This window comes from Poeciliopsis prolifica, unplaced genomic scaffold (genome assembly GCF_027474105.1).
Source record: "Poeciliopsis prolifica strain line A6 unplaced genomic scaffold, Auburn_PproV2 SCAFFOLD058, whole genome shotgun sequence".
Classification (NCBI taxonomy): domain Eukaryota; kingdom Metazoa; phylum Chordata; class Actinopteri; order Cyprinodontiformes; family Poeciliidae; genus Poeciliopsis; species Poeciliopsis prolifica.
Genome location: NW_026562433.1, coordinates 363,676 through 382,584, shown reverse-complemented (window position 1 = coordinate 382,584; position 18,909 = coordinate 363,676). Strand labels below are relative to the sequence as shown.

The 18,909-nt window shown below is 42.8% G+C and overlaps 2 protein-coding genes across 3 annotated transcripts in view; one reads left to right on the top strand and one right to left on the bottom strand.

Annotated features, from left to right (window-relative positions):
- The first annotated feature begins 631 nt into the window (after positions 1-631).
- zgc:101810 (uncharacterized protein LOC493612 homolog) lies at positions 632-5,133 on the top strand. 2 transcript variants are annotated; one of them, XM_055060366.1, is made up of 9 exons: positions 632-800; positions 1,587-1,697; positions 2,384-2,542; positions 2,628-2,757; positions 2,883-3,019; positions 3,101-3,250; positions 3,555-3,700; positions 3,782-3,914; positions 4,215-5,133. In XM_055060366.1, exons 1-9 carry the CDS (start codon positions 753-755, stop codon positions 4,383-4,385), a joined length of 1,185 nt encoding a protein of 394 aa, XP_054916341.1. In that variant the 5' UTR covers positions 632-752; the 3' UTR covers positions 4,386-5,133. The 2 variants fall into 2 exon arrangements, with proteins under 2 accessions (XP_054916341.1, XP_054916342.1); XM_055060367.1 differs by having other exon boundaries at positions 632-804.
- Positions 5,134-5,295: 162 nt separating this feature from the next.
- rin1b (Ras and Rab interactor 1b) overlaps positions 5,296-18,909 on the bottom strand; it is a 35,021-nt gene continuing 21,407 nt past the window's right edge. Inside the window, exons 6-12 of the mRNA XM_055060363.1 lie at positions 18,293-18,468; positions 17,923-18,204; positions 17,269-17,800; positions 13,739-14,047; positions 13,331-13,462; positions 11,687-11,856; positions 5,296-8,616 (exon numbers count right to left, since the gene is read on the bottom strand). Of these exons, the coding sequence (XP_054916338.1) occupies positions 8,293-8,616; positions 11,687-11,856; positions 13,331-13,462; positions 13,739-14,047; positions 17,269-17,800; positions 17,923-18,204; positions 18,293-18,468 (1,925 nt within the window). The 3' untranslated portion in view covers positions 5,296-8,292. The remainder of the gene's footprint in view (positions 8,617-11,686; positions 11,857-13,330; positions 13,463-13,738; positions 14,048-17,268; positions 17,801-17,922; positions 18,205-18,292; positions 18,469-18,909) is intronic.

Here is an 18,909-nt window from a genome sequence, read left to right as displayed (position 1 = left end):
GCAGTATAATAGCCTTATTTGTATGGCATCTTTGTGAGGAGGAACTGTTTTCGTATCTTCACCTCGGTAAATATGTAAACAGAGGTGTAAAGTACACTACCACTATATTTCATATATAACAATAAAATAATGATAAGAGCAAATTATTTAACTTGTTTAGTGATTTACATCTTTGTTGCACTTCCTCTGGATTTCATGATAAACTAGAATTTTAATTGAACTGGGTCAAATATTAGATTATTTAGTCCCATCTTTGCCATTCTTCCAAAGCAGTAGATAAATTAGTGCTGGATGGATGGATGGATGGATGGATGGATGGATGGATGGATGGATGGATGGATGGATGAAGTGTTAGAAAATGGATGGATGGATGAATGGATTGATTCAATATTAAAGTTGTCGTAGATCAACAAACCTGCATAAATGGTAACTAATAATCCATACAGAGTCTGCAGAGTGCATCACAAAATGCTGAACTAAACCGAAAGGTTATTTGTGGAAGTTCTTCTTTCATATACAAAACAAAACCTTTCCTGCTTCAACAAAAAATGTAAAACTCCACCTCTCCCCACCCTCCTTCGCCATAAAACGGGTGTTTTTACATTGTGTAACCCCACCCACGCTTCAAGAGTAGACTTCTGCCCAGCTGTCAGTTGTGATCCCAGCTAAGCTCATGCATGTTTACCTTAAATATTAAGCTTGATCAGGCTCTCGTTGGACAGGTGGGAATATCTTGAACTGTTAGCGAAAGCATGGACAGCCAAGGGAGGAAGGTGGTGGTTTGTGACAATGGGACAGGGGTGAGTAAGTGCTTCAAACTCTTTCACACATCATAACATCACAGATTGTTTTTCTTTTTGGCTTGATGCTATATAGCCTTCATCTTTACAAGCTATTCCAACATTGGTGATATTGTCATACAAGTCAGGTATGCTGCATCTCTAACAGCGTTTTGATTCATGGGTTTTCAGTCAAACAGATGTAGAAATCCTGCAGGGTGTGAAACTCGGCGCATACTGCAGCCTTGTTGCATGAGTCTGGACCTGTCTCTACTGCTTTTACAGACATCCATCCATAAATGGTTGTGATGGTTTGAAGGGAGCAAGCAATTGGATGAAAAGCAGGAAGAAGTATGAGGTGTTAAAATGCTCAACGGGGCACCTTATAGGATTTACGTGTTTATTTTTAAGAATATTGGCAAATAAAATTCATACCAAGCTGTTGGCCTACATTTTTTTCTTATTCATTGATTTTATTTTGTTTTTTTTATAGGAATGTGTTGCATTGCTTCAGGCTAAGGAATGTGTGTTCGTCCGAACAGACATGTTGAGACAGTAAAGTGAGACGTTTCATCTTGATAGAACCTGTGGTTGATTTCATAGCGTTTGAACACTCTGTGACTATTTATTTAAATGCCTTCATGCACATACTTTTCCAATTGTGTGATTGAAAAAAATCAATTCATCTGAGTTCTGTATACTCGCAGCACAAAGTCTGAGTTTCGATCGACGAGCAGAAATGGGAACTTTATTTGCGCACACACCCGGAATGTACTTCATGTTTCTTTTCCCACTTCCCCTGCGCAGTTTGTCAAGTGTGGCTTTGCTGGGTCCAACTTCCCCGAGCACATTTTCCCAGCCATGGTGGGACGGCCAATCATCCGGTCAACCACCAAAGTGGGCAACATTGAGATTAAGGTGAGCTTAATTAAATAAAAACAAAAAGATGACACAATGTTAGAAAAAAAAACAGCTTTTTCATATTCAATCACATCACAACCTTCAGTGTATTTTATTGGGATTTTGTGAAAAGAATCCAAAGTTTTCACCATTTTTGACAATTAAAATTCTAAATGTTTTTAATAACTGTGATCATAATGTGACAAAATGTAAAAAATAAAAATAAACTTTCGCATAATTACACATAGATAAAGAGGCAGTCATTTAATGTAATTAATTTACTGACCCTTTGCTAATCCAGTTGTGAAGCATTTGGTGGTTGAAACAATGCACACAGTTCATTTTATACACTAAGGTAACCTGTGACTGCCCAAATCATGAAAGCCTTTAAGTATCCTGATCCTGTTGGGACTGCAAAGGAGATAAATAGATCAAACTGAGGGGCAGATTACGTGGCTACTTGATACGTCTTCTAGTTTGACATTAAAATGTATTTTGTGGATGTGAAATTACTCACTGTAGGAAAATTGGAATCTATATTAAGAAAAATATCTCTTTAAATTATCTTATCTCCTAATATATCAGTAAAAAAAAAAGAAAGAAACTGAAACTTTTTCATGTTTTGCAAAGAACACAGTCATCCCTGTACACTAGACAAAAGACATTTAGAGTCTTACTGTCATGTGTCTGACCTCTTTCACCAGGACCTGATGGTTGGGGATGAAGCCAGCAAGTGCCGCTCCATGCTGGAGGTGTCCTACCCCATGGAGAACGGCATGGTGCGATGCTGGGAAGACATGCTGCACCTGTGGGACTACACCTTTGGCCCACAGCGTCTCAACATCAGCCCATCAGAATGCAAGGTGATGACTACACACAGAGGGCTGGTCCTGGTTTTCACAGGACTATGCTCTTTGAGGATAGCTAACATTATTTGTTGTTTTGAAGATCTTGCTGACTGAGCCACCCATGAACCCCACCAAAAACCGAGAGAAAATCGCTGAGGTGATGTTTGAAAAGTACCAGTTTCATGGGATCTATGTGGCGATTCAGGCCGTGCTCACACTCTACGCCCAGGGTACGTTTACATCAAGTTTCCGCTTTTAAGGCCGCATTAAAAATTAACATCCCCTGAATACTTTATGCTTCGACTCATCCACCAGTGGGCAGATTTTCACTATTTGACATGTTGTGTTTGTTCAGGTTTGCTTACAGGGGTGGTTGTAGACTCGGGAGACGGCGTCACCCACATCTGTCCAGTTTACGAAGGCTACTCTCTACCCCACCTCACGCGTAGGTTGGACATTGCAGGACGAGACATCACGCGCTACCTCATTAAGGTGGAGCACTCAGAAAAATGTAATTCTTTCTATATTACCATTAGTTTTGCTTTTACAAGTGATGCTTAATCCTTCCTTCAGCTCCTCCTGCTGCGTGGCTATGTCTTCAATCACACGGCTGACTTTGAGACGGTGCGGATGTTGAAGGAGAAGCTCTGCTACGTTGGATACAACATTGAACAAGAGCAGCGCCTGGCCTTGGAGACCACCTTCCTGGTAGAGTCCTATACGGTATGTTTAGGAGCAACAGCCAAGAAGACATACTTTCAGGTTTTATGGTAATTGATGAATGTTGGGGTTTCCCCAAGAAAACTTGCTAAACCCAGCGCTAGGGGCACGAGGGCAGTCTATCAGCTGTTTTCGAGTTTAAAAAATATTTAAAGTTCACAGAACATTTGAAAATATCACTATGTAGCTATGTGGTATTGGAAGACGTTATGAACACCATTTATAAAGTCTTAAAAATAATGCACTTGGGGAAACCCTGAACGTGTCCTAGCTGTTTAAGTCTTACTGGTCTGTGTGTTTGCTGCAGCTCCCCGATGGCCGGCAGATAAACGTAGGTGGAGAGCGATTTGGGGCTCCAGAAGCTCTTTTCCAGCCTCACCTCATCAACGTGGAAGGAGCCGGCATGGCTGAGCTGCTCTTCAATACCATCCAGGCTGCAGACATTGATCTTAGGTCTGAGTCTTCCCTCTTCGGCTGCCTCTGATAAACCAAAGAACTGATACTGACACATTTCCACTGTGTTTTGCTGGGCAGGGCTGACTTCTACAAGCACATTGTCCTGTCAGGAGGGACCACCATGTATCCCGGCCTTCCCTCCAGGCTGGAAAGAGAGATCAAGCAACTCTATCTGGAGAGGGTGCTTGATGGAGACACAGAGAAGCTATCAGTAAGAATTCAAAGGGCATTAATGGCTGTAGAAAACCGGTGAACATCTGTGTTGATTCTTGAATAACATAACAAATACCCAATGTTACTGGTAATCAAACAAATTTTCATTTAGGGGACACATCGCATTCAAGAATGTGAAATTCACAAAACTTTCTAAGAAACTGCTGAAATATTAACAAATGTCTGTTTCTGCGTTCAAGAAGTACTTTTTAAAATACTTAAAATAAACAGACACCCTGTGTTTTCATGTCCATACCTTGACCCATACCTTTCTTCACTTTACTTTGCCCCTCTGCAGAAATTCAAGATCCGAATCGAGGACCCGCCCAGACGCAAGCACATGGTGTTCCTGGGCGGAGCAGTGCTGGCCAACATCATGAAAGACAAGGACTCCTTCTGGCTCAGCCTGGAGGAGTACAGGGAGAAGGGCCTGGCCGTGCTGCAAAAGCTGGGAGGAGGAATCCGATGAAACAATTACAACAGAAAAGACAGAGAGAAACCAACGTATGAACTAATGCTAATTTCTTCATCAAAAAGATTGCCCAGTTATTGCCCTTCTCTCTTCTCTGTTCATAAAAACAGTGAGCTTTAGTCTACTGCTTCTTTTACCATAAATGCTGTAAAGCAACTGGATTTTGCAAGTTTTATTTCTTGCTTGGTTTACAGTGTCATCTATATTTATTGGTCCTCCATTTTTTGGCCTGTTTATAAATGTACAAACAAAAAGTTAAAACCGGTATCTTCCTATAGAGGATAAAAATAACTGGTAAAATCATCACAAACATAAAGTCATATGGAAATGAACGAAACAGATCGACTCAGTTGGCCTTACTGGCATTTTCCTGGGACCACTTACCCCATAAAAACAAATAACTGAGTCTGAATTGTGAATCACACATTTTGACTTGTTCTTTGGAAAAACATGTATTTGTATTTGGAAGTGGGTGCCTTCCATTGTCATAAGATGAATAAAAAATTTCCAATATTTCTAAAATGTTAACAGTGATCAAGCTAACTTTGTTTGCCAACGAGAAATCCAAGATGAATGATTTGGAAAAGATACTCATTTGAAAAAATGATAAAAAATATAAAATAATATGTGAGTTTTCACTTTGAAATTTCTGCATAGAGCTATTTGTTTTAGTGTTGTCCCTTCAGCCTCTGCAGCCAGTGTTTTAATGAGATGCTATCAAATAAATTCTATAGGACAAAAATTACATGATGATGTATTAAATTGTTTCATGTCAATTCTGCAAAAGAAAAAAAAAACCCTGAGGCTAGAAAAACTAAGAATGAGGTGAAAAGACTGATTGGATTTTGCTGCCACCTAGTGGTGATTGAGATTATTCAAGACAAAATCCTTCCTGGAAGCACGTGGCGCTGGTACAGATATTGCAATCTTTATTGCGATACTGCATTACCTGACAAAATACAGTCAAGTGTGTGTTGTTGTTTTTTTTCTTCTTTTTTACATTGAAAAGAATTGGTGAGCTCCCACAGTAAACACATGCTTCAAACACACACACACACGCACACACCCAAACACGCATACACACAGATCAATCTTCACATTGAATGAGAAAGCATGCAACAATGTTCACATCATAGCTCTCAAAAACAAACCTTCTCAGTCAGATTAAAAACTCCAGATATGCTGAAAATCTGCACTTTCATATCCACACAACAAACAATTTCAATTTAGCTTTAAATTCACAATGTGATAGTTATATATATATACCTATATATATATAGATTTGAAAGTGACACAGAGTCAAACAGTCTGTTGGCATTGATGACTTGCAGCAGGAGTCCCAGAAGCTGGTGACGAGGACATTTACATTCTTGCAGTCCTCATGAGGTCCTGATTTGTTTGTCAGAACACAATACTTCATCTTACACTTAGGCCAAGAGAAACAACACAACTCAGAGCAGATTTAAACAATAAAAAATGGACTCAATGCAGAAAAAATGTTATTTAATACATTCGCAAGTCAGTCAGTAAGTTGATCAACTTGTTGCAAGTTGGGTTTGTTTTTCCTCCCTGATCAAATTTTGGCCCAGCTACAACAATTACCATTTTATAACCCATTAACAAGGCTGTAATGTTGAGATTTCACCAGCAGGTGGCAGTAATGTTGACGTAATTATTTGAAAAATCAAAAGAAGGAGATTCTGAGCATGGCTAAAGAAGTGCTCGGCTGAAGGTCTCTGTAAGACACGATAGATTTGTTCGCTTCATATATTTAGAAAGAAAAATAACAATGTTTACACTTCATTCTTCACAAGACATTGAAGTGTAGTGACTACTGCAAATTTCTGACCAATAGTTGTCTGTCACCAAAGTAGGAAACAACATTCTGCTCAAACCATCGAGAACAAGCTGTAAGAACACCAGGGCTGCAGAGAAATTGAATTATTGATTTCCCAAAGCCCTAGGAGAGGGAACAAATTTCTCTGAGCATGTTCAGGCTTTAAGGCTTCTTCTCTAAAATTCGGCACGTGGCCAGAAATTTGAAATGGAGCTTGCTAATGGAAGGCAACACTTCTGCTGCTGTTGACTTATCGGGTAGTTTGAGGATGCAGTTTCCAGACCAGAAAGAAGTTTCTTGTGAAGCAAATAATCTTTCTCCCCCAAAGAGTTCAACTGCAGAAATCCACACTTGGGAAAAGTAGACATATTTACATTTGTCCTTTTCCCAATTAACAATACCAACTGTGAATTTCTGACCAATCACTTGATTGCTATCAGACATGATATGAGACAAGAAGTTTGGCCTCGATGAAGAAGAAACTGGGGGAAAAAGAAAGAAGTCATCTTTTTTGCTTTTGACAAATCTCTTGTTAAAAGCAAGAGTAAGTTCTTGCTTTTAAGGTTCCCTCAAAAACTATTCCACTGGTTTTAAGCACAGATACCCAAATAGGGACGTGTGCAAAGTGGACTTCAAACACAGACCAGTTTTTAAAAATCTGCACTTTAATGAGTCACGTTCAAATTCTCTGTTGTTTTCCCAAAACATGATGGGATTAGAAGGGACTGTTGTCTTATTTATTTATTGGTATCAAAGGGAAAAACATGTCGTGTGAAGAAAGGTGAAAATAATGAATGCCAATGTTGGCATACCTCAAAAAGAGACGGCAAGCTTCGGATTATAACTTTTGCAAGACCATACTTTTCACGGTTGGTTGCATGAGCGTTGATAATCGACAAAATATTCAAATAAATAAATTATTGAACACAAGCACTATGTTCTCTTGTATTGTTGCCTGGTGCTCTGAATGAGGCAAAAAGCCTGTCAGGAATGTTAACATGTTTTTAAACTACTTTTATCAATATTGCGGCAAATTTAAGAAATTTGTTACAAAATTTTAGGTCCATATTACCTTCCCCTAGCGACGAGATGCAAAAGAAGAAGACAAAATATTAGTTTGGCAAAAATATCCTGGTTAGTATGGAGAGGATCTTAAAAAAAACAAACAAACAAAAAAAAAACTGAAGCTTTTCTGCCACCTTCGTCCCACTTTCTCGTTATTCCACCAGCAAAAAAAAAAAAAAAAAAAAAAACCCTGTGAGAAACTGAAAACAAGGAGGGAAGTCTGTGCCTTCGCTCCATCAGGCAAGCATAAAGCCATTTCTGTGGGAGACTGTTATGCACAGCTGGTTTCCAATTTCATTTCTTTCAAAAACCCTGATGCTGCATGTTCTGTCACTTTGGTACTGCAGTTCGGTCTTGGCCGTGGGGCATCTCACGTTTTTTTGCGAGGCCACATTTCAGGGAACCACAGAAAAGGTCGCATCCCCCACCCGAGAAACAGCTGCAGATTTTTGCACAGAAAGTGAAGCAATAATACATCCAAGTGTCTTTAAGACTTAGCCCAGACTTACAACGTGAAAGGGTTACATCACCACGGTGGACAATTTGCCTCCCTAAGTGCGTACAGGAAGTGGTTTTTTGTTTCCAGGCAACAGCAGTCTCACAGAATTTGTGTTCTTTGGATTCGAGCCTCGGCGTCTCTTAATGATGTAATCCCTTCATGGTACAACTCTGGGTTCATGTTGCAGAAAAAAAAAAAAAAAAACAATCAAATCCATATATTACACATTTTCCATGTCACAAAACAGCACACTCCTTTTAACACAAGCGGCCTCAACGCGTGGCACAACTTTCGGCAAGTTGTCTCTGCTTTTTGCTCTGGTCCGTTCAGGATCAGGACCGTCACTTTTCACGAAAAAGTCCCGACCCGTGACGAGGCACAGCGCACCGCGGGAGGGAGGAGACACAAAGAGAGAGAATAAGAGACAGAGGAAAAACACCAACCATCCACCCATCTCCCCCTCCTCCTCCTCCTCCTCCTGCTGCTTCCTCTGTGCCTCCCACTCACTCCTCGCACACCGACTCGCTCAGGTCCACGGCACCACCTCTGGTGAGCCGCCGCATCTTGCTGAAGTCGTGGTCGGTCCTCAGGTAGGAGAGCGAGGGCCCCCCCTCGCTGTGGCTGGCCAGGTCCTGGGGCTGGGCCTGGGGCGGCAGGGCCCTCATCTCACCGCCGCTGCGCCAGAACAGTGTGTATTGCTGCGGGTCGGACACTCCGAAGGTGGAGGCGCACAGCTGCGCCAGGGCCTGGCTGGTCTCGCCGGCTCTCCACTGTAACGTCCGCACGGCGCTCCGCTCCCCGTCCTGGAACAGTATCCGAACGCACCTCTGCAGGTGGGGGGGAGAAGGAGAGGAGAGACGGATGGATAGAGAAAGAGAGAGAGAGGAACACGAGTGAACGCGTTTTGTGCGTTGATGACAAACAGAGGTCAAGAGGCTTATGGAGTGAGGGCAAAAGAGGGGGAGGAGTGAGGGATGAGAACGCCGAAAGCTGCAGGAAATGAGAAATGAGGCTCATAAGAGAAACAACCTCTAAAACAAAACTCCCGCTTCCCACACAGTCAGCCGGGTCGAAAAGCTTTATATAAACTTCCATCTTTCGTGGAGCTGCTTTTTCATCCGCCACTAACTCACCGGTTTAATCCTATAAGAGCTCCATCCCAACTTTCCCAAAGTTTCCCTCTGATCCAGACCGATCAAGGCAATCAAGCACGAAACTAAACAAGCTTCTGCATCAACAATTGCCACTGGTCGAAAAACACACGTTAGCCATTATATAATGTCCGATTCAGCCACCTACGGACGCCCTCACACCTCTGCGAGCAGAGCAACACACACAAAAGACATGGCATATAATCCCCTCACCAAACAGCCCGGTGTCGAGGAACCAGAGCAAATCCTCTTCTGTTCCACAAACACTCCGACAATCCTGCAAACACTTCCAGCCACGAGAAAACACAACGCACAAGTGTCTCCAAAGACAAGCCCCAAACAGAACCAAGAGAAAACACAGTCAGGGATCGACAGTCAACAGGTCTTTCCGTCATCAAAACTCACAGAGTCACTGAGCTCCTCGCTGTCCGTGTGCATATTGTGTTTGCCTGCTTCGACGGGTAGATGCAGCTCGATAAATTTCATGTTATCTGACCGCCCACCTCTTCATAGCACTTGGCTCACTGATCCTCGCCTGTGTCAGTGGAAAATCTGGCTGCCGGGTGAGTTAGATGGGCTATTTGAAGCCAGGAGAAGCACCACGTGACAAGATCGAAACGTGGATGACAATGAATTCCTTTTTCTTTTTTAAATGGCTTCTGGTGGACCTGTTACACCGACGAGAAGAGGTGATAAAAGGGAGAGTAGGCAAAATAAAAAAAATTAAAAAACATCAGCAGCAGAGTGCTATAGCTTCAGGGGAAGTCCGGTCGTAAACTGGCGGCTTCAGATCAAACGGATTACCTCTGGACCAAAAACAAAAAAAATCTGAAAATCCCGTCTCACTTTGAAAACCTTCAAGCATCCGGAAGAATAATTACAGCTTGATATAAAATGTCCGTCAAACGTGTGTGACTGCATCGCCCTGGCTGCCAACGTCACAGATGTAGGACAATTAGATGATGCTGCCATCAGTGTAATTAATTACTGTGATGTCTGTGGCTTTGTGGATGGATTATCTTTTGGGTTTGTTTTTTTCATGATGTTGTCTGTTGACCATTTAAAAGATGGCAGAACAGGTTTGAAATTATATGCAATCTCTGTAAGGTTTTCATTTCATAAAAAGGACACCTGGTTCAGTTGCAGCTGCCACTTGCTTCGGCTACTCCTCCTTATCCTTTTTCTTTTCTTAGAGTAAGGGATCCTTCACTGGAGCCACGGAAAGAACTATTGCCACCATCAACTTTCTCTGTTTTCCTGCATCTTTCATAGAAAGTACAGGATGGAGGATGTTGCTTCCATTAAATTTGCATTCATTCTCTGCTTCCCTTTCCATAGAAAGTGACGTCTGACTCGGTGCGTGTGTTTATGTGTGGTTTTCTTTCTGGATGGAGTCAGTGATGTTTTGCTGTTGTTCCTGTTAACCTTGTGTTGCTTTTTCAAAGAAAGTAGCCCAGGTTCTCTGTTGTTGTGTTTTATCAGTGAAGCCTTTAACTTTGCTTTTTTAATTTTATTTTTATTGAAAGTATTTAGCCATGCTTTTGTTTTTGGACGGAGTCGCTGACCTAGCTGTCGATGGAATTAACTTTATGCGCTTTCTTTCTGCTCATCTGCAGTGTTTACCAGTAGCTACGGGAAGGGTTTGTTCACTGCCACTGAAAAACATCCTGGCTCAGCAACTCTGTGCTAAGCTATGTTTATTTTTTTTATGCACTGAGTCACTAAAGAATATCATTATTTGTTGTTTCCATCTGTGTGTGTTTTTTCTGTCCCATCATGGCAGACGGCAGCTCACACTTAACTCGGTTCTTCTGGAGGTTTTCTTCCTGTTTATTCAGAGTCTTTCCGTCCCACTGCCACCACATGCTTTCTCAGCTGAAGGACTGCTGCAAAGTCACCGACTAGCTACACTCACTTGCGCTTAGCTAGATTGATAACTTTCAATAAACTGGTTGATGAAAGTTATCAATTCAACCCAACACGCTCCAATTGAATCTGAATGTGAACTTGATGGAAAGAACTGGATGCGAGGCGTGCTGCGGTGGCGCAGGGGGTTTAGCACGCCCCACGTTTGGAGGCCTCAGCCCTCGACGTGGACGTCGCAGGTTTGACTCCTGGTTCCGGCGACCTTTGCCGCATGTCTCGCCCTCTTTCCTGACTGCCTACCATCAAAAATACGAGCCACTAGTGCCGCAAAAACTCTCTGGAGAAAAAAAGAGTTGGATGCATTCTTTTAAATTTAACCAATCAATCAATTTTAGGAGTTGTTTGCTTCTAACACTGGTGAAAGCTCAAACTGAGACTTGCAGTAATATTAGAGTATGTGGTTTCTGTTTTATTGTCATCCATCAGTGGCGTTAAGCAATGCAACCACACAAAGCAAATTAACTTGCTTTTGTTCTTTCTTTATGTGGTGATTTTTAGAGGCTCTTTCCTTAAATTTAGTTAGAATCTGAAGAAGTTAAAAAAAATTGCAAGTGCAATTACTAGATGGAATAATTTGGAAACATGATACACAATAGAAACATGTATTAGAGAGAAGCAAACCTAAACTGAGAGGTTAGCAAAAATCTCCCCAATTCAAGCCAGCGTCCACACCTTTACTCAACAACGAGTAAAAGTATGTCACACTACGAGAGCGACAAATGGCAGCAGGACAATCTGTGAAATGGAAGCATGTGCAACGACGGTAGAATAAATCCCTCCACAGCAAACCCACTACAATGAAAAGAGAGCCGGTGCCTACTTGGCTCTGCTGGGTTTCCTTTTGTTTCTGGGCCTCCAGGGTCCGTCTGCAGCTCCACTCCTTCAGAGCTGCCTGCACTTGTGGCGTCAGGCAGCCGGAGAACGGCTGATCCTGCTCCAGGCTCTGGATCAGGCACAGGCTCGCATAGACGCTGGTCAGGTAGTACCCGCCTGCAGGCAGAAAAAACAAACAAGAAAAAAACCGGTGGTGGGAGGAAAGAAAAGTATTTAGCGCGTATTGCAAGCAAAACAATGACTTTGACGATCAGCTACAACAGAGCTATTTTAGGCAACAGCTAAGTTATGACAGGGGTGATAATTCAGCAGCAGCTGAAACCACAAATGTACATGAACTGAATAAAAAGACACATCCACCTTCTTTTTCCTCCGCTGTCCAAAGTCAAATCAGACTAAACTTTTCCTGTTTTAGGTTGATATGAATCACCAAAACTATTGTTTATTTACTAAATATCGCAATCATGAAAGAGAAGACATTTATTTATTAATGTCTTCAAAAATCAGAACTTTACATGCATTTCCCGAGTATCATTTAGTAGCATTGCCTTTGAACTGTTGACTTGGGTCAAACCTTTTTGGAAATAATTAATTTTCCTCTTTTTCTTTTTTATTATTATTATTATTATGGTTAGGTGATTGGTTATTATTTTATTTGTTTGTTTAGCCTCTGTTCTGATGGTGCGTTGTTGCTTATTCTCCATGTTGGGTTTGTTCATTTAATTAGTCTCACTTCTCCTGCTTGGCATTTTCCCTTCACAGCTGTTCCACATTACCCTGATTAAGCTCCTCCTAATCCAGTCTCGTTTTCTACTATTAGGTGATAAAATACTTTTGTTTTTCGATAGTGATTCCCTCAGTCTATTAGCTCACAATGTTCCTATCTTCATGCCGTCTGTGCTCCATACTGTGACGTCCTTGGCCACTTTCAGAATTTTCATTTATTTATTTTTACTTATTTCCTTTATTTAACTTCTGCATACTCAGCAGTAGCCTTCATCTGCATTTTTGTCCTCCTAATTCCCAAAACTTAACAAATGCAGCCTCATTTTCCTCAGTTTTAGGTCGTTGCTCCTCATTCAGCTACTGACTGTTAAGATACAAAACACATCCATGGAGGAGCTGAGGGGGAAAATCACAGCTGACCAAAAACAAAATAAAGGTTCATCTCCCATTTAGAAAAAAAAAGACATCTTGATGATCTCCAAATAAGACAAAAGCAAAACTTTTACGGAACCTTTTGGAACGTGTGCATCCTGTTGCATCTGCCGTGAAACTGACAGCATTTAAAAAAAGGAGCGCCGTATTGAGCATCTCAGTGTGAAGTTTGTCACAACAAAAATGTCACAAATCGTGACATCTTTGTTAGCAGGTAGAAGATTAAAGAATTAAATAATGAAATTATTTCATCAAGCACTAAAAAGAGCAGTGCGGAAAAACAATCATCATGTAAACGTGATCATTTTAAAGCTTTGTGCAGCTAAAGTGCTGGCCTGAAAAGCAACATTTTATTAAAAGAAAACTCAGAGAATACATTGCTTATATGCTCAATATGTGGTTGTGTTTTCGGGTACATTTCATGTTGAATATACGTTGGTGCCGCAGGTTTTGCTCGGGGTTTGGGTCGTACCTTCTCCACCGAGCCATGAGGGCTCCAGCAGCTCCATCATATACTCCACCTCGATCAGCAGGTGAGGCCTGTTGCATTCAACGATCACATAGGACAGAGCAGGGAGGAAATCGTCCCAGCTGACATCCTGACCTGAAAAACAAGAGCATGTCATCGAATACTTGCCATTTCAAATGAAATAATTGCATAGGGTGAGTAAATTATGTGCGGAATACAAGATTTTTGTGAAACTCAGCGACACTGTCGTGTCCCGCTCTAGTGCTACCTGGTTGGGACATATTTGGTGAATTTGGCGTAGTGAAAAAAAAAAAACAATAAAAAAAAATCTGAATTTTGTCAATTAGAACAACATGTGCTACAATTCACAAGGCTTTCACTGTGACCTCGTCGGACGGGCGGCAGCCTCACCGGGTAACGTCCCCATCGCCTTGTGGACGAACTTGCACACCTGGAGCAGCAAGAGCACTTTATCGATGGGCGAGTGGGTCCGCTGCATCAGGATCAGCTTCTGCTTCACCCTCTCCACCTCTCGGGCGTCCGGGACCCCCGTCCGCACGCCGAGCCGCTCCATGGCGCCGGTGCCTTTCAGGCGCAGCAAGTTCTGAGTGAGGCGCTGGGTGGAGCCGTCGCGTCCGTGGAAAGAGGTCAGGGCTTTCTCCAGGTGGCACTTCAAAGGCCTGAGGATGCAGGAGAACATGGCCCGCTCCAACGCCAGGTCTGCAAAAAGAGGAAAAGAGGAGGAAGGAAGATGAACATTGATTTGGCGTCGTCATTTGAGTGGTTTATTTTGACTGAAAAAATAAACACAAGAACAGGCAATATGCCCAGAGAGGGATGCACTGACCAGTGATAGTACAAAAGTACAAAACACATAAACACACATAAATGTAACTGGCTACAGATGTTAAGCTCTTATCCGTTTTCTAGTTTTACTTCCTCTTATTAGTGTGTTTGTAGTTTCAATCAACAGTTACGTACATAAAGTTTCTAAAGTGAGATTAGGAACTGAATATAATGAACCCATCATCCACACCAAGCTACAACAGATGAATACATTAATTCAAGCACTTTCTTCAGAAACAAAGTCACTGCTTTAATTGGCAAAGGGTTAAAAACTCTCCTACCTGAAATGCGGCGCCAAAAAGGGCAACTAATGCAAAGTAATAAATATGCATCAAATAATTAAAAAATATCATGCTTTTATCACAAAGGTATAGTTATAATCTTATTAGAATAGTAAACACCACAAATATGCTTCCAAGCTAACCAGTCCCTAATTTGTTATTAATTATTCTGTGTATGTGCATGTGTATGGTAAATTTAATGTCAGTAGATTGGTTTTCATAGAGTTAAGAATAAATCATACATTTTCTATAAATTTGCATGTACTTGTGGGGTTTGTCATCGAAAGCAAAAAAAATACTAATTTTTTTTTGACCTGATTGGACAAAACCAAGGCGATTTTTTAGATTCAGCTCATCAAAATGACCCCAGACAGTTTTTTGGGGGGGGGGGGTGTTAACCAGAGTTATAATCACTCAAAAAGCCTCAACTCACCCTTGAACAATTTTGCACATGTTCATCAGGAGCGCCAGAAATGTGACACTGATTTGATTTTCACCTCGGGGTTTAATTCTCTCCCAGATTTGCCGCGCTGTCGCTTTGAAGACAAATTACTTGAGTCCAGTTTCGTTTTGTCAAGAGAGGAAGCCCATGTGTCCGTAAAAGTGATGTTGTTGTTTTCGGCCCGGCAACAGTAATTAATGATATCCAGCCTCGTGTCCGTGCACATGCTCGCGCGTGCAGACCCTCTCGGCGTGGTCAGTGGGCAGTCCTGACTCAGTACTTTCTACTTCTCATCAATCTCTTCCTCCCCCTCCATCATGTTTCCCTCCTGTTCTGTCCCACACATCTCTCCTCCATCCACCTTACTACACTAACCCCGTCCCTGTGATCAATCGCTCCTCTTCCTCGCTCCTCCCTCCAACATGGCACATGTAACGTGATTACTGCTCTGTTACAGGCGAGCAGCCTTGGCAGAAAGGTGAGTAGATTTTATTTTATTTTTTAAAGCTGTTACTCACAGACCTGTAACTGATTACACTTTCCAAGTAACCCGTCTATTTCCATGCCTCCCTCCCGCCCTGCAGCGAATCGTGTAGCTTTTCAAGTGAGCGTGGGACTCTGATATCTTTTTATGATAAACGAGGGGGAAGAGGAGAAAAAAAAAATGCAAATGCCTCCCACCGACGCAACGAGAGATAAATCAGAATCGCAGCGCAGAAAGGAAAGAAGGAAGGAGGAGAGGATGGGCAACCAACGTTCGTCATCACACACAGAAAAACACCTGCGAGGCACGTACAGAGAAGTCCAAAAAAAGGGAAAAGTCCTGCGCATGGTGCTGTGTCAGCACAACCAGCCACTTTCCTCCTGTGATGTCTTTGAATGGGAGGCTTGCGCGCGTCAGGCGGGGCTATCCCGACGCTGTTTGTTAAATATCAGAGACAACATGACCACCCCCTCCAACCAGCACTCTAATACTGCACAGCCTGCTGTGTGTTGACAGCAGCCCACCACGTCTGCTTCTGTAAGACCTTCCGCCTCTGACACATCGAGATGGATGAATTCTACTGTTTTTAACTCTAAATTAAAAACACTAATCCTCATCATTAAGATGTTCAAATAATGTAAGAAACTTTCAAGTACAGACGAATCAGGATTCCCCCCTCCAGTGTTTTACGAGCCTGGCGGGCCACCAGGCTTTCCTTGTGCACCCACCAGGCTGAGCATTGCTTATTTATTTAAATATTTTAAAACTGTTTGCATTGTTTTTAAAGACTTTATGGTTGGTGTTCTTGTATTAATATTCCAATCTTTCAATGACACACAATTATCAAGTGATATTTTCAAATTTCCTGTCAACTTTAAACATTTTGAACAGGAAAACGCGGCGGGCCACTGGATGAATGACTGACCGAACATCCAAACACCAGACTCAGCAAGCTTATGGGGGAAACAAATAATACTTAATGTAAAAGGACAAGAGTTTTAAAGGACAACAGTCCTTTTAAATTAGACCTTTATAATATCAAATATGGCTCTCTATTTTCTTTTTTTTTTAAACAAAAAATATAACTTGCACAATAACACAGGATATTAAAAAGAATTCAGCAAAAATACTGTCTGAAAATCAACATATCCAATTGGGAAAAGCTCTGATTTACTCATTTATCTTCCATAAAGAGCCTTAAGCAATAGATCTGTTTGACTGAGTGAGTGACAGAGCAGCCAGCCTCACACAGCTCATCATCATTTGCAATTAAAGACGCTAGATTAAGCGCATATGCCTTATGAGACTTACAAAATGTCCACTTCACTCTGTATTCCCGCATCTAAATATGCTAAGATGCAGGTGCCATTTTTTTCTTCAAAGTGGGACAAACCAGAGAACGTGCACACAAGGAAGAAAAGGTGGGAAATTTTGCAGAGAAGGGAAACAACTTTTAAACGAATTAACCCCCCCACCCCCAAACAAAACCTCAAAGAAACCAAAAGAAAAACATTAATAAAGAGGAGAGTAATTGATAGATCAATACCTGGATGATGGTATGGATGATGGGTTCATTATATTCAGTTCCTAATCTCACTTTAAGAGTAGTACTGACCATTAAATTGACTTATTGCAACCTTCTCCTTGTGGCTCCAACTTAAGGATCAACAGGAAACGCTTAGTGTAGAGTAGGAATATGAGCAGCAGTCGAAACTGGTTATTGAGGAGGAACTAATGTAAAACCCTGGAGGGTGACCTTTACGGTCACCCTCCAGGGTCATCGTCCTTTTGCACTTTTTGGTGCCCGGATTAAACTCTGCAAACAAAACCATGCGCGCATAACCCAAATCAAAGCAAACGAGGTCTGGTGGCTCCCTGGTGTGTTTACCTTTCTCGTTCTCTGGCACCAGGGTTTCGATGGGGGGCTCTAGCTCCCTGCTGTCCAGCAAGCAACACTTTGCCTGCGACAGGAAGAGGCGCAGGCTCTGCAGCAGCTGCGCCGACGTGACGCCGAGAGGCGGCGACGCGGAGCTCAGCGTCTTCAGCGCCTTCCTCTGTTCCTGCAGGAAGTCCTGCACCGTGCCGCCGAACACCGAGCGCCTGTCTCGGGCCAGCTCCTCCACCAGCCGGGTCAGGCGCTTGTCGGGCGCGAAGAAGCACACGAAAGCCTCGCTCATGCGACGCATGCCGCCGCGGCCTCGCGAGCGGACGAGCGGCGGGCGGGGGAAGGAGTGCGTCTGGGCCTGGGCCGTGCTTTCGGGCTCCGAGTCCGAGTCGGGCTCGTCGTCCATGCTGCTGAAGGAGCTGCAGCTGTCCAGCTCGGCCAGTGACGGAGCCGGACGGCGCTCCAAGCCCAGAACCGTCCCTTCGATTCCCGCCTCAAGCTGCAACCTGGGCGTCTCGTCAGCGGCAGCGGACGTCTTGAACGAGAGAGAGAAGTTGGTGGATTTTTTGTTTTGTTGGAAAGCGTGTAGAAACTTTTAAAAAAAATCAACCAGGAGAAACGTCAATTGGATTTTTGCAGTGGATCCTCAGGACTGACCTGTGGCACGTACACGGCCATCATGTCCTCTTCCTCCGCCGAGCCAGGCGACACAGCCGGGGTTCTCCTCAGGACTCCAGCCCCTGCGTGAACGCGTCTCTGTGGGTTTGGGCTGGCCTTCTGCAGCCCCTCCGACGCCCCGGGCTGCTCCAGGGACAGCGGCGGCGAGTAGGAGCCGACGCCTTCCAGGGACAGATTCATGGAGGACTCGGAGAGCCGCAGACGCATGCTGCGCTTGAAGCGGTGCCGCTTGTTGGAGGCGCTGTGGTTGGTGTGCTGCGGCTGCCGCAGTTCGGAAAGATTCGATGCAAATTCAATTTGTGGTCGCGGTAGTTTTTTTTTTCCTTCTTCTTTCAGCTTTGTAACTTACCTTGCAAACCTCCAGCTGAAGAAACAGGGGGTTGATGAAGCAGACCTTGCCTTGTTTGCCCCGCGTGAACAGGGAACAGGGAGTTCCCGCCATTTGGGCATTGGCGCCGCTGGTGGACGCAACTGACCCCAAAGGACCATTTTGGATGTCCGCAGCGCTCGGTGCGCTCCAGAAATCTAATGGAAAACAACCCAATTAGTTCACCTTTAAGGAAGCAGTGCATAATTATACAGGAACTCATTAACCGTTGGAGCAATTTATTCTTTATTTCTTTATCCAATTTTACATTCTAATCTTTGTTATGAAATAAAACACAAATATTGCTGCTTCTGTCCGTTAAGGATCAACTACTCCTTCACACACCCAGTGTGACGTTGCCTCTGGTCCTGGAATGATAATAAAAGACTTAAGCTGGCAAGGCTGCAGAGAGGAAGAAAAATCTTATGTTATAGTTCTTAAAAGAAAATCAGACTCAGGTAAAATCAGGAATTGAAGATTGGAATACAGGTTCAAAATAGGGTTTGATTGGGTTTATTTTTCAGCTTTAATGAAATCTTTCCCCACAATCCTTAAAAAAAGGACTCAGATTTTACAGCGTCCGTGAAATTAGAAAACCA